This window comes from Epinephelus lanceolatus, chromosome 21 (assembly GCF_041903045.1).
Source record: "Epinephelus lanceolatus isolate andai-2023 chromosome 21, ASM4190304v1, whole genome shotgun sequence".
Classification (NCBI taxonomy): Eukaryota; Metazoa; Chordata; class Actinopteri; order Perciformes; family Serranidae; genus Epinephelus; species Epinephelus lanceolatus.
In genome coordinates this window covers 21,955,238-21,978,330 of record NC_135754.1, presented here as the reverse complement: position 1 = coordinate 21,978,330, position 23,093 = coordinate 21,955,238, and the positions used below count along the sequence as shown (strand labels likewise).

Here is a 23,093-nt window from a genome sequence, read left to right as displayed (position 1 = left end):
AAACAGACCATAAGCTCTATTTATAGTGCGCTGACACTGACCTTGATGTTTGTGTGTGTGTGTGTGTGTGTGTGTGTGTGTGTGTGTGGCCAACATAAACATTTGAGGAAGTTTATGAGATACTGATGTTGCTTTTGTGGCCCATGGATAATTTATATACAGAGCTTTATCACCGGCGCACAGCGTGATTGAAGTGCATCTCTTACCCTGAGACAGCAGAATTAGCCTCAGCAGATGTCTCTTTAAAATTCTTACCGTGACCTTTATGACCTTTTACATGCATAGCACAAATGGCCCGCGCATTCAAGCAGGGGAGAATGCAGGCACGACACAGCAGGGCCACACGACTCCGACTGAGCGCTACATCGACTGTGACTGACACGCACATTTGACTGCTGCTGTTTTATCCCAGTGTAGCTGTTGAGATTATGTGTTCTTATTTTCAGTTGTTTCCTATTTTATTGTCTCTCATTTAAGATACTTCACTTCCCGCCTGTGTGATTACCCTTCTCGCACTGATTTGTTTCATTACCATGCCAACTTTGTGTATTTTGCCTGTGTCATCCCCTTTGTCTGTGCCAGCTTGTCTTCACTGTTTCAGTAAGCGCTCCAGGAGTCACTCCTTGTATGTTCCTTATAGTCTTTATTTTGATTTAGTCTCTTACTTTTTGGGAAACTATCTTGATTTTCTGGACTGACTCCTGTGTGCTGAGATCTGATTCCTCCAAATAAATAAATTAAATAAGTATTTCACAACTGGTAAGATGGTCATTTCATAAAACTACACATACTACCCACATTATTATGATACCAAGCTGGTTGAAAATTGGTGAAGTACCCCTTTAACTTTTCATAGTGTTTTTGAGTCGTGCTTTTGAGTCCCTCATTCGTTGTTGCCTATACTTCCTGATAGGTGCCAAGTGGTTATCAGCAGTGTGTGGCTGTAACGCGTTACCAGTAACGTGTAGTAGACCCTACGACCCTATTACACTTGTGCAGTGGTTTGTCTGTGTAACTCTGCAGTTACACCTCCAAAACACTTGTCGGCGGTGGAGGTTTCTGTTAAGTGCTGTAAAGTTTAATTGATTCAAAACACACATTAAATATGGCTTAATAGAGACAATTTCAAACACAAGTACAAAAATTGGCCATATATTATAACTCGCAGCATTCACAAACAAACACTTGTCTTTATCTGGACACATTTTCCCCACAAATACAACATGCTAACGTTATTAGCACAAACCTATGGCATTTTACATGGTATAAATTAGCCTAGCAGCTAGCGACCTCTTCCTCTTCTCATATAAAACCAGGGACAACAGCAACATTTAACAAAGGTAACGGTACATAATTTGGCTCCGTTACAACTCACAGGGTTCACTGCCAAACCAACTGTCTTATACTAAACGTTTTCCAAGCAAATACAACATGCTAACGTTATTAGCACAAGCCAATGGCATTTTACATTGAATAAATTAGCCTAGAGGCGATCTTTTCTTCTTCTCATATAAAACCAGGGACAACTATAACATTTAACAAGGTAAAGGTACATATAGTTTGGCTCCGTTATGGTTACAACCCAAAGTTCACCGACGAAACAACTGTCAGTAAAATGTATTTTTCCAGTAGTGTAACCAATTACTGATGAAATTTCAGTAATAACATTACAATTACTCCGAAACAAAAAAAAAAAAAACGTTAGACCGTTTTAGTTATCGTCGTGCTGCGCGCGCTCCTCGTAAAGCAGCTAGCTAACTTAGCTAGTTGGATAGCTAGCTAGTTGGAAAGGTTACCTTAGCGGCTGGAACTGTTCCCGTTACTTTGGTTTTGTCAGGAGGAAAGATGACAAGAACACTGTTGCTGCAGGTAGTTCGACTAAAACTTTTTTTTTTCTACTGCAAAAAAAAAAAAAAAAAAAACATAGAATAAAACACGTCCCAAACGTCCGGTCTGAAACACTACTACAACCGACAACATAACAATGTGAAGCTCCAGGAAATACACCCCATCAAAGGTCTTGGGAAAATACTGGTCACAGGCAGCAGACACCCCCAGGTAAATAAAAGCTAACTAGCATTAGCTACACTTAATGGTGATTACCCTGACATCCATACAGAGGCACACATCTGAATTTTGGGGAGATATGCAATTACCAATTTTATGGGGTGTAACGGAAAAGTAATGTAACAAGTAGTATAACGAATTAGTGTTGGCAGTGAGTAATAAGTAAGGTAATATTAATATTACCTTGAACTAATGACTAAGAAGAAATCTGGACCCTGTGGCTGGACCAGTTGGCAACCAGTGATCTAAAGTGATTAAACACATATCTGACTGACATTTAATTGAACTACTGCTGACTATCTCTGAAGGGGTAGTTTAGGTGACAAACACATTTGTGAACTGGTAAACCCACTGAACCTACCATAAGTCACCTGTGTGTTTTGAGGTCATATTTATTTAAGTTGCTGCCCCTGCAGCACTCATCAGTCTTCATGAGATGTCAACCAGTAATTCATCTGAGGTCAAAAGCTGGCATCAATCTTTTCTTTTGTCTCCACAGCTCTTGAATGTGGTGCCTTATTATTATTAGTTTTTTTTTTTTCTCACAAAGACATTTCACTCAAAATTGTTTGGTTCCTGAGTGATGTTTTTGGCGTGGGCTGAGGTGCTGCTGTAACACAAAGAACTTTTTAAGCCCCTGTATTGTGGGTCATGGTCTAAAAGTGGGTCAGGGGTCCATTCTGAATGGACAGCAACTTTGTAAAAAACACACTCTATTTTTAAGTACAGTAAATTTTGTCATGGTCAAACGAAAGTATGACGCTGCACGTATTAAACTGTGAGACCTCAAACTGATGACTGAGGAGAAATCTGGACCCCGTGGCTGCACCAGTTGGAAACCACTGCTTTAGAGGTTCTGTTCTGGTTCTTCATCTTAAGTTTACAACCAGAAGAATCAAAACACTACATTAAAATAGCCTACAAACTGTGACTTTCCGAAACATAATACATCAAAACAGTGGCTCTCATCCTTTTGCCCCCATGTGCATGAACTATATTGCAATTAATAAGCATCCATCCATTTTCATTTGATTATCCAGGGCCAGGTTGCGGGGGCAGCAGGCCAAGCAAAGCACCCCAGACGTCCCTCTCCCCAGCAACACTTTCCAGCTCCTCTTGGTGGACCCCAAGGCGTTCCCAGACCAGACAAGATATGTAATCCCTCCAGCGTGTCCTGGGTCTGCCCTAGGGCCTCCTACCAGTGGGATGTGGCCGTAACACCTCTAACGAGAGGCGCCCAGGAGACATCCTGGTCAGATCACTGATGATGAGATCACTTTTCCTGATCAGGATAATCATTCATATTATAAGTAACAGTGTCACTTAGAAGCATATTGACTTGTCCATGGGATGATTTGGCATCATTCAAGGACCTGCAGGCTCAAAACTTTTTATCTGTTGAATGTAAGGTGTGTGAATCTCTTGGAGTTATGACATGTTACAGAGCAGTATATTCTGTAATCTGCATAAATCTGCACGCCATCTTATTTCCTGAAATGTAAAAACCATAATATATTAATAAAAATATTCTGCATGTTTTTATCAGGTGGAGCGAGGTCCTTAAGGAACCCCGCTGTGGAATTCTACAGCTAAACAACATGGCAGGAAGACCTTAAAAGCAACTGAGGAGGAACCAGAAACTCCAGTTCCCAGTATGAATATCTCCTCACTGTGTGCCAGGTGTGGGACGGCTTACAGCTTCCTCATGCAGCAACACCTATTGTTATAGAGAGCAAGGTGAGCAGACTCTCTCAACAGGTGCTCCACAGGTAAGAATATTATGGGTTTCTTTGTCTTTATAGCCAGTGTATTTATTTCATATTGTGTATGAGTTATTTGTTTTATTACCTATTTGAAATGTTTCCACTCTCCTACACACATTTGGGTCTGTTTTAGAGAAATGTTAAATTGTGTGGACGTTAACAAAGGTATAAGAGGGCGATGAATTCTCTTGAGTTTTATGATACTTTATGTTTGTAGTTATACTTTTTAAATTACTGCACATAGGCCTTAAAAGACCATAAAATGTCTTTAAATCAGTAAGTATTAAGATGAATTCTGATTTGTTTTTCCCAAACATGTACACCTGCACCTTAAAGTGAACAGAGCTCTGTTTCATGCTGTGGTTCGCTGAGGCATGAGTCTATTTTTAAACCCGACATTATTTGTTTAAAAGGTTAACTATTTCCTTCTGGATATTTTTATGCTGTTTGAAGTGGCAGAGACTGATACATTCCTGTGTTATTTTTTGTTTAGGTGTGGTGTCACGATGCACAGGAGCAAGAGCACAGGTAGAAGTCTGCTTTGTGGTTTGATTTAGGTGTTATTTATTATTATTTATGTTGGTGCCACATTCTGAAAACCTGTTCTTACAGCTGATTTTATCAAGTCGCTAAAGATTCATTGACAAGGCAAGGTGGAATGTGCTAGTGTAATGTCTGTTTAACACAGTTATTAATAGATTGTCTTTTGTTTAATCTGCGTTTTTAATGTTTTTTAGTTCATTCTCCCTCTTTAAATCGTTTGCTGATTTCCCAGATAGCACCTACAGGAAAATAAAGCTAAAGAGTTCTGCAAACTAAGACAAGATTTAAAGGAAATGATTTCAAAACAATAGGCTTTTCTTTTGCCCTCAGGCGGAAGTGCGGTGTTCTACAGACCAGTTGGAACTACAACGGAAGTGAGATCTGGATACCTGTTCAAGTCTCCTCCCCAAAAACGGTTGAAGGCAGAGGTGAAGGAGTTGGCACAATGGAGGCACTTAATTGCAGCTCTTTATGTGTGTTTGTTTTTAAAATTAAATTTCATTATTAATTAAATCATTTTCATCATGTTTCTCTTGCAGAAATCATGGAAGAAGAGGTATTTTGTGCTGTTCAAAATCAGTGAGCAGGAACACCTCTTGAAGTACTTCAGGAGTCCAGCAGAAAAGGACAGGCCTCTTGGAGGCATAGACTTATCGCAGTATGTTCCCACATATCAATCCACTGATAAATAATTACTCTAATGTATGTAAAAGATGTTTAGTATAGATCTGAGTATCATTTGCGTCCCTCTGTCAGCATCTCACTGTTGTACGTGAGCCCTCAAAACCATCCAAGATGGGCGTGGGTGCAAAAGAGCTTCAAGTGCTCACCATCCTGTGTGCTGTACATCAGGGCGGCCAACCGGGACTACTTCCTCGTCGGGGAAACCAGGTCAGTCAGCTATTTTTTGTTTTACAGGCAATATAAAGCACTGAGACGGAATTTATAGCTCCTTCAGCAACTTCCATGCATTTTACGATACTGTACTGTAAAAAGACCTGAAATACCACACTCGAGGTAGATACACACAGGGGTGTGTGGCACTTCCTATAGGTGAATTAGGGGGCTGTATAGGGGCCCTGGATGCACTAGCGTGTCTTCTTTTTTACTCAACAAATATACTTGATAGTTAAGTCGATATTTTTGGGATATGTGAGAATAAAGAATCTTAATTAAAAGCCTGTTATCAGTTCTCTGTGAACTTTAATCCTAGTTTATCAGGGTGTATTTTCAAAATAAAGCTCAGTTGTGCATAAATGCAGCTTTTTACACTAGCATACATTTTTCAGAAGAGTTCGGTTTTTGATTTTGTCATGATAATGTGCAGATAAACCACCCTAGATACATGGGCTGCATTAATTTGAAAGTCAGTGTAACCAGGACTCACTGGCCACACAGCTGGGTCGGCCAGTCCTCCTCTCTTTTCCCCCGCTGACACTTTCACAGCGCCTCATTAAACATTTCCACCTGCCCTTCAAGTCATCGACTATTCTGGGAGTTTTGACAATCAGAAAGAAATTATGTTGCTTTCTTGTTTAGCAACAGTCCATCAGCTGATAATGGCTTTACCTTCCTCTCGGCTCGCTCCAAATCGTTGCTAAATGTCACCATTTCCACTTTGTATTCGATTTTGAAAATGAATTTTCAAAATAAATGTAATAGCCGTCATTTGTGGAGACTTAGAATTAGGTTTCAAAGTGATTCATTTGCCCTTTCTTGCTTTTAGCGAGGAAGTGGACGGCTGGTTCTCTGACCTGTTTGAAGCCCTGAAAAACCGGCCGCATAAATGTATGAATTCAGAGGTACATTGAGATTTTAGTTCTTTATCATGTTTTTTAACAGCTTATTGAGACAAAGCGTCTCTTGCACTGCACTTTGTTTTGTATTTTTCATGTTTTTTGACCACTGTCAGCGACTGAATAATTGTTTTTTGTCTCTGCTAAAGGACATGACAAATGGACAGCAGACAATTGAGGTAAAGTCTGTTTCTCATCTGTTGACCACAAACATTAAATAAGTGCTATAGCATTATGGAAAATACATTTAGGGCACAGTTACACATGCAAAATTGGTGAATATTCGCCTCCCTTTTACTTCTATTCAGGGGCAATAAAACATTTGCTTCTGGTGGCAAAGCAAATTCACATTTTTGCATCTTGCACAGTTCAACTTTGGTGAACTTTGACTAATGAAAGATGCAGCCTTAACCAATTGCAAAGAAGCATGAATGGAGGAAACACTGATGTTGTCGTCTCTAACCAGCTGATATTGACGAATGCTAGTGCTAACAAGTTTAATCATCTAATCATCCAATTTTTTCCTCTTTAACTCCTAAATATTTGCTTTACCTCAGATTTATTTACTGCTGTCAACCTCTGCCTCCATGCTCTCAGAACTTGCTCAGTCTAAATTCCCTCAGTGCCCCTGCCGAACGCAACACTCAGCCCTGGAACAGTGACATTAATCATCTATTGTCCATGCTAATCAATCAACTCTCTATTTGACTTTTGAAAATAGACTCTCTTCCTGTTTCTACCAGGTTATTTCAAACCCACTATTGCGGAGAAAGCAGAGCTCTGACGCTGTGTCTGAAAAGGTTGGTCCTTTATGTTGCAACTAAAGCTCTGCATGAATTTGGCTAAACTTCCTAAATGCATGCATCCTGTCGATCTGATACTAGATCCAAATCATCAACGCTGCCGACATCAGTCAGTCATGACATTCCTTTGTGTGAATCTGTTTGATGGGTCGGTTTCTTTTTGGGCAAGGAAAGACACGTGAATCCATGTATCCTTACTATTGAGCTGTATATAAATTATCGACACAACCTCTACATATAGTCATCGTTTTAGAGACACACATGGGGCTCATTAAGTCAAGAGTTAAGAATGACATCACTCACAAAATGTAAGAATGATTAACTCTCATTTAATATCAACCCGGGTTAATATACAGCAGCTTGTTGTTGGTTTATCCAGGTGAAACTCAGATCCATATCAGTGAAATGACCCCCACAGGATTTTAAATATTGTTCCTTATTGACTGACTGTTACGACTCATGCACCCAGCTACATTAGGTTAAACCCATCTGACCCAGGGACACTGAGGTGAATGGACTGAAAGCAACACACTGCACATTTTCACTGGGATTGCTTTATTTGTGTGAAGAATAATCCAAGCACATGAATATCGTCTATATACTTTAATGTATTTGTTTTTTTCTTATTCAGGCAGCGTTGAAAATTCGGTCCATGTCCGACCCATCCTCAAATGCCATGGATAACGACACTGAAAACTCAAAGGTGCTTCACTTGACTGCTTGTAAATATTCAACATAAATCTTATTCAAATGACAATTATTTAAGAGATATGATGGAGGACTGTACTGTTTTTTTGGTTGCATAAAGTATGTCATATTGCTTTGTGACTGGACAGCAGGATGACGATTATGCCAAAAGACGTGCATCAGCGCCAGTGAATCCAATCTACGACTATCCGAGACCTTACATGCAATCACAAGGGGCAAATGGTTCGACCCGTCGCAAAAGCTTGGACTCAGTGTGAGTGTTGGTTATCGTATGTGACTCCGTGTCGATCTGATGTATTCAGTAGATTGTCTCTTATTTTGAATGTCTGTCTCTTGCAGATATGAATCAATGCTGGAAGTCAGACTTAACGCACAAGTGGCTCAGGCAGCGTAAGTATCGTTCTCAAAGTTACTTATCACTGAAAAACAAATCACATTTCCTTGTAATTACACATACTTGCAGAGTATTGTTGAAACTGAAAGCAGTTCATTGTGCCAATTCATCCAGGGACCGTGAAGTGGAGGAGGTTACCAAGGGCAGCCTGATGAGAACTGTCACTCAGGCCTTTGACAAGCTGAAGACACAGATTTCCCCACTGCCCCCATTCGACGAGGAGACAGCAGCGGAGGACAGGTAGAGCTCAGATTAACTGCTTTTTCTTTTTCGTGGGCGGCGTGTGTGTATTTTTGACTTTTCACTTTGTCTTCAGTGTCACTGCCCTCTGCTCTTTGTGTAACATGTTTTGCCAGTGTCCCAGATACCAAAATAGCTCAGTCATCATCAGAGGTAACCAGCGGTCTCATTGGCTCAAACAGCGAGACTGACAACAAGGAGGGTGTTATTTATACAGCACAGAGCTGTTGACACTCCAAGACCAGTCAAGAATCTAAGAGAGGCACCTCAGAGCCTGCTCAGCAACTTATGTGCTCGACTAGATTAAACATATCTCTGCAGCTTGTGTGAGAGGTTACATCTGAACAAGATGGCACTGATCACCTTTGAAGATTTATACACAACTGAGCAGTGAAAATGGGTGTGGTGATAGACCTTGCATAAGTTTACAGGTCAGGTGTAACCGACATCTTAGCTGTTCCCTAATAAGATAGTAGTGCATGCTGCAGCCACATTTGAGTGTACTGTAACTCATATGATGTCAATAAGTCATATTTCACATCCATGCAAAGTACTTGTAGAGAAGTAAGACTCGTAGAGAAGTAATTCCTCTCAGTCGTCACTTAGGACCCATTAGAAGTGTGTGGTGGTGTATTTACCTGCAGAGACTCTATGCTGTGCCTGTAGTTTTTGATTTTCTTCTTATTTTGCTGTATTTGGAATGTTTGTGGGCACAGTGCACAAGTGAGGTCAGGACTTTATAAAAAAGTAGGGATCAGGTGCCAAACCGAAAGCAGTATGCATCCAAGAGAAGAGGAAGCTACAAAAATCATGGACAATGTTTTGAAATAGCCTATAGCAGTGGATCTGTGCCGTGGGATTTTGTGATAACCACACATTATTATGGAAATATTCAACTGGGCCTATACAAAAAGTTATGAATGAGTTTTTAATCAATTTTATCAGTATGTTGTGCTCACCCATTTCCTAATAAAGAGCCAAACTCTAGCAAAAAAAGGTCATTTAATTCAATTTAATTAAAAAACCTTCATGGGGAACCTATTTTTAAAAGGAGAAGGCCATGAGTGGGACAATGGATCGCTTTATTGTATAGAGCAAATTACAGCAAGGCTCCAGCAAAGACGACCTACCACCAAAAGAGAAGAGAAAAAGAAAACTGTCAGTAGACAGTATCACGAAAGCTACCTGACTTTTTTTTTTCTTATTTTTTGTCTTAGAAGCTGTTCTGCACAGATATAAATACAGGTGTGCCTTGAGATTGTGGTTCGCCCTTTGGTGTGCCTTGGGCACAAAAAGTTTGAAAACCATTGATCTACAGTATATCATGGCGAAACTACCAGAGAAGTGAATCAGCAGTTGGCGCTGGCGTTCACTTTCATTTTGACATTTGTTTGCGATATTGTTAACAAACACTAACACAACTGCTGCATAGTGTGCCTTTAATTGGCAAAGTGACGTTACGTAGCTTTTGCTAAAACAGCTAAAAAATGACAATTATGGGATGATGGTAAATGCTAACAGCATTAGGGAATCTTCACTAAACTACCAGCTACTTCACAATGAAAAGCAGTTTAACTACATCTTTACCCCTCTCAAATGTAGCTTGCAATACTAGCTTATAAATTAAACTACAACCAAACTACATCACGGAATCTCATATTGTTTCACGGAGGTACACCTGAACTGACACTGAGTGAAACTAGTCATTGAACTACACGTAGGTAACTGCCCCCCAGTAGTGATGCTTTAATATTGTGAAACAGTAACACAACAAAGGCAGAATTATAAACCAAACCAGCTCAGTGAGGCCCATCATAAAACAACTTTCATCTTTCTTGGCTAACATTAGCCAACATTTAACCGTAAGCTACAGGTCGTACCGGACCATGGAAAGCTGTGGCTGGAAAACCCCTGCGTGTAGTGACTTGAGGAAAGGTGTGTTTTATTTTTTATAAGTAACCTTTTCATCTGGAAGAGAAATAATATCCCATTTCCTCCTTGTCTTACTGTAAGGCTCGTAAAACAACACTGCACGTTTGAGTCACTGCTAGTGATGTCAAATTACAGAAATCCCCTTGGAAACAAAAAGTATTCCCTGCTTCCTTATCACGGGCTAATCAGTGATGATTAATGCGTTGTATTACACGTAAGCTTGGGCGATGTTACCATCAGAAAACATTTTTCCTTATGTTGGAGTTGATCTTTTATACAATGTGAAGTGTTTCAGACCTGCTGTTTCCTACAAAGTCTCAAAGGAGGGTGGGTGTCTTAGTCCCTCCTACCTGAGATGCGAGTGGAGGAGGCAAGACCAGCCCATTCGCCAGGAGAAAATGTTGGCATTGTACATTTCTGCAGATATGTTAGATTTGTGTGTTTCATACGTATCATATCAAAGAAAGTGGGAGGTGTGGGGGAATGTGGAGAACGTGACACCTAGACAAGATGGCTGCCAAGCTGCAGACCACTGTTTAAGGCCTACAACGAGCTGTTTTTTTAGGGACCTGTTGCCAACATTTATTCTGGCGAGTGGGTTAAAGAGACACAAGGAGAGAGGAGTTGAGGAAACAGACATTTAGCAAAAGGAGACATCCGTGCTCCAGAGCTGTAATTTTAAAACGACAACAGTTAAGTATAATGTACAGTACAGTTGCATAACCATTTGTGGGTCACACCTCTTTTATATATCACGGGTGCCAAAAAGACTTCTGCAAAGGATACACCTGTGCATCGTCACTCAACTCTTTCAGCAAGCCTCCTCTCTTCTCACTCCTTGAGATGCATTCTAGATATTGAGACATCCTTTGAGATGGCACCAGAGATTGATTTCTGGGTCACAGGCAGGATGAGGGAGGAGAGAGGACACGAGGAGGCACAAAAGAGAGAAATTAGGAAAGCCCTTAGACCATTGTGTTAATCACCAATACAGCAGGCGAATGATTTTTTAAAATCTACATTGTGCCTCTTCCAGCTGTTTCATGCCATAATCTCCTGTATGAAACTACTCTTTCCTGCTGTTTGTTTTCCTAAATTTGCTATTATGCAAAACTGTGCGATAATTCTGCATCTACCACTGACGTCTGATTTCTGGACACCCGCTGAGCTGCCACACTGAAGAACATCTTACATTTGGCATATGGGTCAAAAGACCTCCTCTCTGAAGTGCCTCTTAATTAGAATTCCTACTGCGCCTGCACAGAGATTTGGGAATGATTTGCTTCTCCCATGCTGCTTTTATGAACTACTTTTAATAAATCTCAAGGCATCTGGTCCCCTTTATGTGTAAGTGAGAGAAATATCTTTTGGCTTGTGGAGAGTACAATGCTGTTTTGCCCTCTATCAGCCATTTCTTCTCTTTATTGTTGTTATTTTCTGCCACAAGGGCAAATGTGGACTTCCGATCATCTAAGGCTTCTAATGCAGCGCCAAAATCTGTCGTTACGCTATCCGGTTGTGAGTCACTCCCCCTCCACAGATCACGCAGATTCAGCGGTGTTCCTCCTCTGTGTCGTTTCATACTCAACATAAAGCGTTGGCCTTGGCTCCTGCTTCATAAGGGCCTTGTTGTGGTTTATTCCCACTATCTCTCCAAGCTGTCTCATGGACTTTTATTAGAGATATAAACCAAGAAAACACCAGCGACAGGAAGCTGAATGAGACATGCACCAAGATCTGATGCTATAATCCCTCATGCTGTTATTTGCTTTTGCAGAGAAGAAACGCGTCTGACGTCAGACTTCAGCAGCAGCTCCAGTGACAACGATGCCACCTCTCCTGTGGAGATGCTGGAGTCACAAAATGTGCCCACACTGGAGAAACTAAGCTCAACAGAAAGGTGAAATTCCAAAGTATTTTAACCCAATAAAGTACCACCACCTTTAGGGCCTCTCTCTCATCATAAGCATACACTACATATAGGGACATTTTATGTCTAACTTTATGTAATAATCAGCTGCAGCAGAGCACTCGTTGGGCAGTTGCTCTACTTTTAAATAGTACAAGGTCACATTCAAAACCCCCACTGTGGCCCCATCTGTGCATGGATGGATTACTGTATGGGCCTGCCAGGCACAAGCCCAGGGGCCCAAAGTGTCAAGGGCCCCCGTGGCCACCACCTGCAAAACGTCACTCAAATTAACACATACCATTCAGCCATTCAGAATTAGAATGACTTCAAAGGACACAAAACGACCTCAACGAGACACGTAGTTAATACAGAGAAACACAAAACAACTACAAACAGACAAAAGGGACCTCAAAGAGACACAAAACAACCGCAAGAAGACACAAAATGACAAAAAAAAGACTACATGAGCTCAAAGAGGCACAAAATGACTTCGAAGAGACAGTAAACAACCACAGAGAGACAAAAATGACCTCAGAAAGACACAAAACAACCATAAAAAGACACAAAATGACTTCAGGGAGACACAGAACAATCACAAGAAGACACAAAATGAGCTCAAAGAGACACAAAACAACCACAGAGAGACAAAAAATGACCATAATGAGAGACACAAAACAACTACAGAGACACAAAGGGAAGACAAAATGATACAAAACAACCACAAAGAGACACAAAATGACTTCAAAGAGACACAAAAGGACTACGAGGAGACACAAAGAGACTACAAAGAGACACAAAATGGCTTTAAAGAGACACTAAACAACTACAAAGAGACACAAAATGGCCTCAAAGAGACACTAAACAACTACAGAGACACAAAAGGAAGACAAAATGACACAAAACAACCACAAAGAGACAAAAAAAGGCTTCAAAGAGATACAAAAGGACTACAAAGACACACAAAGGGACTACAAAGAGACACAAAATGGCCTCAAAGAGACACTAAACAACTACAGAGACACAAAAGGAAGACAAAATGACACAAAACAACCACAAAGAGACACAAAATGGCCTCAAAGACACACAAAACGACTACAAAGAGTCACAAAACTACCAAAACAGACACAACATGCCCAAAGTGACACACAAATCAACAACAAAAAGATGCAAAACCACCACAAACTCTGTGTGTCTTGCTCCTGTGTAGGAGAGGTGGTGGTGTCTTCTGCATGTCTGTGCCCTGAGGCCCACTGTCTCATAATGTGCCCATGCATCTGTGCTGTTACCAGAGAAAGAGTCAGAAACAGCTTTGTAATGGTTACAGAGAACAAATTTAATCATGACTCAGTAAAATGCATAAGCAGAGAGGAATGCTGGGACTGACGCTGACATGTTGCCGGACTGGTTGGAGTGGTTTCTGAAGGTTTCTGCAAGCAGATGGTGTAATGATGATGGCTGAATAAAAAAAAAAGGTAGCGCTCGACATTAAACATTAGTAACTCAGGTGATTTTGCTGCCAGAATTTAAATAAGTTGTTCTAAGAAAATTAGACGTCCTTATCTATGCAGACACCCATGCCACTATAATCAATCAATTTTATTTATAAAGCCCAATATCACAAATCACAATTTGCCTCACAGGGCTTTACAGCATATGACATCCCTCTGTCCTTATGACCCTCGCAGCGGATAAGGAAAAACTCCCCAAAAAAAACCCTTTAACGGGGAAAAAAAACGGTAGAAACCTCAGGAAGAGCAACTGAGGAGGGATCCCTCTTCCAGGACGGACAGACGTGCAATAGATGTCGTACAGAACAGATCAGCATAATAAATTAACAGTAATCCGCATGACACAATGAGACAATGAAGGAAGGAGGAAATAATAAGCAGAATTTGCTGCTTCTGTGTGCTTGTTCACCTCACCCGACGCTGACAGGGTTTCATTTGAGGAATCAAAGGTTTCAGTCTTGTTTTATTTGGTATTGTGTACCTTTAAATCATGGACTTATTAACTTATGATACCAAAGATGACCTAAAATAAACATGCGACACACACAACAGGCTAACGAAGGAATCCATAAAATGTCTCCTACAAGTATTTCATTTGCCTCTGGTGTCAAGTGTCAAGATTTAAATGCATGTCTCTATTTCAAAGTGTCAAAACGTATTCAGCACCATTACATAAAGCTTTTGTCGTCTTTTCCTTTAAGCCTTAACATCAACAGCCCGGAGGAGAGAGATTTTGAGGTCAAGCAGGCGGATTTGAAAAAACACCTGACACTGACAGAAGTGGATGGGAAACCAAGGTGAGTTTGTCTATGAAAGAGGGACGACTCACCTCACTGCAGAAAATGAAATGTAAAAACAGTCTCAGATAGTAGACGGCTTTGATTGAGATATAAAGCCCTAACAAATGTACTATTGTTCTGTATGCATTAATAATAATGAAAACACTTAAGACACAGACGTGTTCGCCACACGTCCGTCTGTCTGGTTAACTGCACGTTTGTCCTCGTCCAACAAATTGCCATTGTTTAAAAACACAGTTCACATTAGGAAACGCTGGCTGCGACGGCGTACGTCCTTATTTTCTCTTTCTGTGGCTGAAAAAACAGGCGTAATGCTTCGCTGCAGGAGCTGTCTGTTCATTTGTGCAGGATGACTCAGAGCATCCAGCTGCATTGTGTGGAAATTTGGGCATTCATTCACACTGAGATTTAGCAACTGTTCTTTGCATTAATTGGTTTAGTAGCACAAAATACAAATTCTCAGTCCCCTCTAACATGTAGAAAAGAACACTGGATTACTTCTCAGCTGCTGTTACATTAAAAAGTGGCTGGATTTTAATGTGAGGCCTGTCGCTGTTGTGCCTTTTTTTTAGACTTTGTTGAAGCATAGGTATCTGTGTATCTCTGAGCTGATTCTAACAGGCAAGGCAAGTTTATTTATCCAAATCCAAAGTGCTCTACATGATACATTAAAAGCATCAAAACAAAATGCAAAAGACACACATTGTAATAGGACATTTAAATATATTTTAAAGCTCAATTAAAGAGCTAGAGAATAGAAAATAAAATATATTTTTGGAGCCTGACAAAATGTGAAGTGAAGTGAAGGCAGCATGACAGCAGAGCAGCATCTTCAGTCCTCCGTCAGAGTCTGCACAAGATGTGTTCAGGCACAGAACTGAATGTAGGTCATCGAACACACAGTCGCTTACATGGGTCAAGTGCAAGTGAAACACAGCTGGATTGATTTAAATAGAAGTGTATCTGTTCCATCAGATGTGTGTGAGACAAATGAGGGAACAATGCTGCTAAAACATCCACCTCACATGACAGATAAGTTAAACCAGTAGAGCAGACAGCATTTACACTGGACAAAACTAGAAACTCAACACTTTTGGGTTTAAATAAAAGACCCAAGACTTTTTCTCTGCACTTTATAGATATATTTCTCTCAAATTTTGGTCACAAATATGTTAAAAATACATGTTAGTGAGCACTTCTCCTTTCCCAAGACAATCCCTCCACCTGACAGGTGTGACATATCAAGGTGCTGATTAAACAGCATGATCACTACACAGGTGTGTGTCAGATGGTCATAGTCAAAAGACACTAAAATGTGCTGACATTTATTAGGATTTAGCATGACTGGCACGACAGAAATGTCTTTCTTTGGGTCAAAGTTACCCCAAAGTATTTGGTTAGACCATTTGCCTCATGCAGTGTAACACATCAGTTTGCACAAACTTTTGGTAGTGTATACCAATTTGTTTTACACTTTTATTTTCAAATTCAATCAAATGTAATTATACATATATCAAAGAACAAACATACTGTATCACATAACAAATGGGAGCTTTGCATCAACCTATCTTGTTCATTTTTACTTTACAGAAGCAACACAGACAGACACCCAATCACACTGCAATCACACATATTTGACCAGATATTTTTGTCAGCTGGGAAACTCTGGAGAGTAGACAAAAAGTTAATCAATTGTCTTTTTATCACCACTGTACATGTACTTCTTCATAATCATAAACATCTGTATTTATGGCTTCAGTTGCACGTGGACAGTGTCAGTCAAACTCCTCCTCTCCACTGGGGTTATGGAGGAGTTGTGTCCTAAGTCAGTCTCAGCAACTGTAGTATCACTGGTGTCCACTTAAAGTTAGCGCGTGGCCAGCTGTGGCTGTTCTAAGATGATCTTGCAGGTGAAGATGCTGGATGTGGAGGTACACGTGGTCTGCGGTTGCAAGGCCGGTAAAATGTACTGTCAAATTCACAGACACGACAATGGTAGTTAAATTAACATTCTGTGCGCAGGCAGCAGCTCTGGTGGACATTCCTGCAGACAGCATGCTCTCTCAAAACGTGACACGTGTGGCATTGCATTATGTCATCAAACTGCACATGTGAGACTGACCTTTTATTGTGACCCGCCCAGGGCACACCTGTGTAGTAACGATGCTGTTAAATCAGCACACCTGTCAGGTAGACAGATTGTCTTGGGAAAAGGAGAAGTGCTCACTAACAAGTCTTTGATCTTAATTAATGCTTGTGAGAAATGGGAGAAAAAACAAGTGTTGATTATATTTTTGGGTGGGTTCACATTTTTAATTAGCATTTAGGCTTCAGTCATTAAATGCAACATTAAATGCAAGGTGGTGACGATTAAGAGGAGCCCACAGCTGGAGAGGCCTTTTAGCACCAATAGGAGAACAGTATGGAATTATGATGTGTATATTTGGCCGTGATGTGGATGCAGGGGTGTAAATATGGACAGGGCAGACAGTGTGATTGCACTGGGGCCCTGGGGTGGAGGGGCCCGTAGGGATACAGGCCCTTGTAAGTGATTCAGATTTCCACCTTGGAAATATACCCGTGTGTTGATGTTGTCCAATGTCACGTCTCTATTTGTGTCAAGACAATACATGCACGATAGCGTGCACTAGGACCCATTGTAATAGTGGAACTAACTTCCTTACACCACTGTATGGATGTATATATAAAATACAAAAAAATTAAAACAGAATATGTGTTTGTGTGTCGCAGTGTGTCTGGGTGGACGGGCCAGCCCCAGTCAGTGTGCCTGTTTCACAAAGGAGACCAAATCCTGGCGATTAACGACCTGCACACCAGCAGCGTGGAGGAGTTCAACATGTATCTCAGCAAGTGTCTCAAGAACGAGGTACGTTCAGGAGCCAACGTTAAGCACAGCAGTGTCCATGATGTGTGATAAGTCATCTGAGGGGTGAATGATTTCTGTCTCCAGGTGAAAGTGACCATCCTGCGGCTGCCTGGATGCCCTCCGCTGCACTCACCAAACTGTGTGTGTACTGACTGACTGCACACTGACCGTCAGAGATGAGACGTCCACCATATGCTGGTTTTTACCATGTATAGACCACTTTAGACAACTGACAGTATTTCCCCAGGGCTGTGGGCAGTTCCTACTGATCTGTCACTCTGCAAGTTTACTCCATTTAAATGACTAGAGGAGCTTAAAGTGAAGGTAGAGGAAACAATTATTCAATGACTTAGGTCACAATGTATGTGATTATTAACATGTAAAAACACCAAATGCATTTTTGTTTCCAAGCAATCTTTGTATAAACAATGATTTGCAGTTTTAACAGAGCGTGATATATGACGTGATTACGTCACTGTGTATTGTATCTACTGTAGATAAGATGTTTGGTCTCTGAAGCTGTCTCTAAAAGGAAACAAAAGGCAGAGGTTCTACTGAAATGTATTTCCTCATACCGCCTGTATGATGCTAAAAAGAAAGGACTCTAACCACCTGCATGAGATGGCGCAATACGCACATGGTTACTGTAAATAGACTTATGTAGGAATGCTATTTTTAAAACTTCAAGATGACAGGAAGCGATAGCATTTATCAAGGTGATTTGAAGAATGATGATGATGACGCTATTTTCCTGTGACTAATGTGATCGACAGTTTTTGAATCACACTGTCAGTGTAGGTCCACTAAAAGTGCTTGTTTTTGCCACTGACAGGCTCAGATTATCACTGTAAGGCTGCGTTCTGAATCACATACTTTTTACTCCCAGTACGTCCTGAAGTTGCCTTTAAAAAGTACTGTTGCATGCAGTATCCACAATCAGGACACACTACTTTCTCACAACATAACGCCCTTAACTTTGTCCCTTTCTCATATATCCGTTACCTTGGAGATAAAACAAAATGCCGTTCACTGAGTACCGAGACCTCTCCTGTTGTTACTTTGCAGTGCATGTAGTTTTAATTTTCAAGTACTAACTAAATTGTAGATTCTAGCATATTCACTGACTATAGATTTTTCTGTCAGTCTTGTTTTCATAGTCCTTTTGTCGTTGGTAATCTTTATGATTATAATGTTCACTTAAACAATCAATATTCCTCTTATTACTGTTTGACTGGTCACCAGTCTATCGAATGCGTTGTCATCCGTCCTTGCAGCTGTCAACAAGCTGTCAGTCTGTGTTTGCAGCTCTGTCAATGTGACGTTTATTCTGTTATGCAGAGGATTGTGGGTGAGAATAGCCAAGAAAGCACTGCATACTGCATTTAGTGTAGTGGTTAGAGCACTCGTCTTCATGCGGAAGGTCCAGGATTTGAATCCTGCCGTGGTCGACGTCAGCAAAGGCATGCAGTCGCAAGAGGTTTCCACTGCCGAATCAAACGGGATCAGATTCCTTAAGGAGGCTTCAGGATAAGAAGTAACTCCGAAATCTGAGCCTAGTCCTCAACGAGGGCGCGTCTCAAGCCCGTTGTGGACGGGAGGTTCCAGACGTGAAAGCAGATACATTCATTTGACATACTTAATCTAATCCTGGAGATTAACCTTTTCCTTAAAGAGTAAGATCCTCTTTGTTTAGCCTGAAACAGCCCCGAAATCGCATTCACCAAACCCACCAGACTCCATTGAAAAAAACAGTATTTTTATCAGCGTAAAACACACATCATTAAAAGTCTACAAGACACGAAATAAGACTCACTAAAGCAGTCTTGGTTTCTTTTTCCACTCTTCCAACAATCACCAACTCTAGTCTGGTTGAAATAAACTCTTAATTCATCCAGTTAGATTTAAAAAAATATGCTGTCTCTATACACACTAAAATTACTGTTTATTTAAATGGAGTCTGGTGAGTTTGGCGATGGTGATTTCAGGGCTGTTTCTGGTTACACAAAAGGATCTTACCCTTTAACAAAAAGGTCCATGTCAGACACAAGGAAACTTACCCTTTAAATCATATTTTGGGAAGATGTTGCCACAGGTATCTAAACCCCAATTGTGTCGTGATGACTGTAACTTGAGCAGGAACTGAGATGCATCACCAGCGTGAATGTCATCACTCAGCAATGCTGATTCATTTCCAGTTTGCTCAGTACGTGGCACCTGTGATGAAATGTCTTTGTACACCATGCCCATCCTATGACGCCTACTTGAGAGCACAAATAGAAGGGCACATTTTATGTTAAGGTGCTTTTGTTAGATACAAAAAAGGCATATGCCAAATTTTCCTTTCCTTATTTATCTTCGGAACATTTTGACAGTGATTAGAAATGTATGAATAAGAAAAAGATTTGAGAAGAGACCGGTATTTCATGTCGTTCACACCTCAGGGAGAGTCTTGTGAATTAATATGCAGACAGAATGGTGTTGCACCTCGGGCTGTGTTTCACCCATTTCTTTCCAATCTGAAGCAGAAACGTGACTCAGCCGGCCGAGGACAATGTCCCGGAATGTAGTTTTAATATTGGGAAGATGGTTTTTAATCCCTTTTTAAATTACGTCTGGTGACCAAAGCCACTCCCGGACAAAGACAACATCAAATGGAAATTATCTCCGAGGCCTGCTCGCTTGAAGTGCTACAAACCATTCTGAGTTTTATATTAAAAAACGCTAAATTATGTCCACAGAGGGGAAGGACAAAGCTAAACTCTCGACATTAAAAAAAAACACTTTCTGACTCCAATATTCAGATGAGCTTTCCCACGACTTCTTATCAGCCTCACCGAGATTAATGTTTCAAGTTTTAATGGAGCTATTAAACAGATATGAGCTGGTACGATGAAATTATTCAGAACATTTACTCCATTATTCAACTGTGATGCCAAAAGCTGTGCTGTATTATAAATACGCTCTGTTACAAATAAATGTATTCTCTGCCAGGGTGCAGCACATGCAAGTTGTACTGGGACATTGAATCTGTGTTATATTTGTAAAATGATCATGAATAAATTTTATCAGATTGTTAACTCACTGACCATTTGTGTTTCTTCAGCAGCTTTTCTCTCGGACTGACTGGTTTCATAAAACCTCTTGTAACATTTTAAAGGATCATGAGCTCACTGTTGCATTTTCTGAAGCATAAGGAGACAGCTGAGGGGTATCTAATTATGTAAAGCTGGCAGGGGTTCAGTATCCTGCGCAGTGGGGTGTATGCTAGCAGGGAAGGAACCTGAACTTCCAGTCTCCTTCCTCATCTCATCACCTGCAGGCCAGAACATACCGAGTGATCAATATCAGCATCTATAAGGAATACACAGGACACTGGAAGATTTTATGCTACGCTGAAAATCGTTTTAGTTTCTATAAGGGATAGACTCATTATTTGTGGACACAATCCTCTCACATACTCATATACAATACATACTGTATATACATTGTACTAATTATTTTACTTCATCACATTAAAGGTGTGTGGGATTTAGCGGCATCTAGTGCCGAGGATTGCTTATTGCAACCTGCCAAAAATGCGTATGGTAGGGCAAGTGTCTGGTTTGTGTGTTCTGGGCTGCTGTAGAAACATGGCGGTGCAACATGGCGGACTGCATGGAGGAGGAGGACCCGCTCCCTTTGTAAATATGACACGGCCTATTCTAAGGTAATGGGAACACAACAATATTTATTTTCAGGTGATTATACACCAAGAAAAACATACCTATATTTCATTTCTGCAAACATATCACACTAAATACTGCACACTGGACCTTTTATTCCTAAATATCTTTATATCAGATGTTTTTGTGCACCACATTAAAAAATAAAATAAAAACTTAATGTGTTCAAGGATTTCCAGCACCCGGGCTAACCCCAATTAAGACATTCTGCACCTACAGACTGAACTAAGACATTAAACACCCTGCTCGATCCAATTTCAGTTTCCCAGAGCTTAACAAATAGTATGCACGCCTACGGGAGGAAGATGATACACCATTATTATTAGCCATGGCTCACTGGGAATGGCTTGCTGTGGGCAGAGAGAGTAATACATTGGATTACATCAGCCACGTAGTAAAATGGATGATGAGCACGATGCCACATGCATGACTTATAATAGGAGAGATAAAAGGTGTAGTGACATGCCCAGAGTTGAGTTTAAAATGGCCATTCACTGCTACACCACAAAGGAAAATGTTAAGAATCACTGACTCTACACCCTGAGATATATTGTGTGAATCTACAGCACATCAAACCTCTTCAGTGTTCAGATTTTGTGACAAACACTTCACTCACTCTGGCCCCTACGATTGAACACACAGCTCAGACAGACGGGATAAGATGACGCTGTTCTACATGAAAGGAGAAACCTCACAGTGACTCTGTGGAGAGCCTGTTTTACAGAGACTGACGTTTAGTATCTCTGCACCACATCTCACTGCTGTCTCAGAGATAAACTACTGAAAGGTCTGACGGCACGCTGTTCAAGACAAGCTGGCGTTTTGAAAGCCACGACACAAATGACAGTCCTCCTTAACACTGTATTTGCCTGAAGATGCACTGATGAGATTGCACACATCTGAATGAGATGTCATTTTGACATACAGTAGTAGACGTACAACCTTAAAAACCATTGATTATGCCAAGTTTGTGGATTTAAAAAAAATCTGGGTTCCCACAGCCTCTTAAATATCAAATTTAAGGACTTTGGAGGCCCAATTCTTTCATATTTTCGGCCCCAACACCCACAGTTTGAGACATGACTTAAGGTTAATTACTGCTACAACACTGAGAATTTTTATAATGAGAACTAGCAGGCTTTACAGACGCTCAATTAAAACGAAAGAGTGGCTTGAATGTGTGAACAGTGATGGCAGATTATCTGGTCTCTTGCCAAAACTATATATATTTATATTATGCAAGTGATAGACAGAGCCTTTTTACAAGTTAAAGAGCTAAGTAACTCTGAGTTTATTTTGTAAGTAAATGTCTCGGTGAGCCACAAGTCCTCGTACTTACATGTTCCAGGCATAGCTAAAGGTTTGCGTGACTTTTTTCTCGCTTGCTATTGTTTAACCCTCATCACTTGATGTTAATCACTCATGCACGCACCTGACCGTCACACTTTCGAGGCAGGTAGCACATGACATACTGTGGGAGATAAATGCAGACAGCTGCACATAGCCTATTGACTGTCTTGAATCTCATGCACAATGATTTTTTTTTTTTTTGACGTGTCATATGAGCAGTCGGAGGAAGAAGTTTAACGCACTACAACCACCTCGCAAGAAACTGCAGGCCTGGCTGATGCTCTCAGAGTGGGGCAATCTTTTATAAGGAGAGACTTGAGAGATTTGGTCCTAAGTATACTACAGCACATAGGCTGAAGGCAACAAACTGTATTTGACGACTAACGTTTCAATGCCTGTTGCGTCTTCATACAGTCTCCACCCCTCTGTTGGGGTACCTAGCACACAGATCTGGTGCTAAAAAGTGGAGCTGTGAACACTGCAGTCTGTTGATTGGTCAGTAGAGGGCGGTCACTCTGCTCAGGGCTGAGTTGTGGCTGGTTTTGAAGGTTATGTAATCACTGTTCATACTGTGGAGAGTTTTATTAGTAAACTAACTATAAAATGAAAGGATGTTTTGCTGCCTCTTGCAGCAGCTGGAGTTGGAGAAAATAACTTAATTCACTGGG

At 40.7% G+C, this 23,093-nt stretch overlaps 1 protein-coding gene across 3 annotated transcripts; it reads left to right on the top strand.

Moving 5' to 3' along the window:
• Positions 1-3,755: 3,755 nt before the first annotated feature.
• On the top strand, positions 3,756-20,430 carry LOC117246731 (pleckstrin homology domain-containing family S member 1-like). Of its 3 annotated transcripts, none has more exons than XM_033610668.2 (16): positions 3,756-3,836; positions 4,324-4,358; positions 4,704-4,801; positions 4,913-5,031; positions 5,130-5,264; positions 6,100-6,175; positions 6,319-6,348; positions 6,913-6,969; positions 7,604-7,675; positions 7,812-7,933; positions 8,020-8,070; positions 8,189-8,314; positions 12,024-12,146; positions 14,368-14,463; positions 17,218-17,353; positions 17,438-20,430. In XM_033610668.2, the coding sequence occupies exons 2-16, from the start codon at positions 4,337-4,339 to the stop codon at positions 17,507-17,509; spliced, it is 1,335 nt and encodes a 444-aa protein (XP_033466559.2). In that variant the 5' UTR covers positions 3,756-3,836; positions 4,324-4,336; the 3' UTR covers positions 17,510-20,430. The 3 variants fall into 3 exon arrangements, with proteins under 3 accessions (XP_033466559.2, XP_078019532.1, XP_078019534.1); XM_078163406.1 differs by having other exon boundaries at positions 7,809-7,933; XM_078163408.1 differs by lacking the exon at positions 14,368-14,463 and having other exon boundaries at positions 7,809-7,933.
• Positions 20,431-23,093: the final 2,663 nt, after the last annotated feature.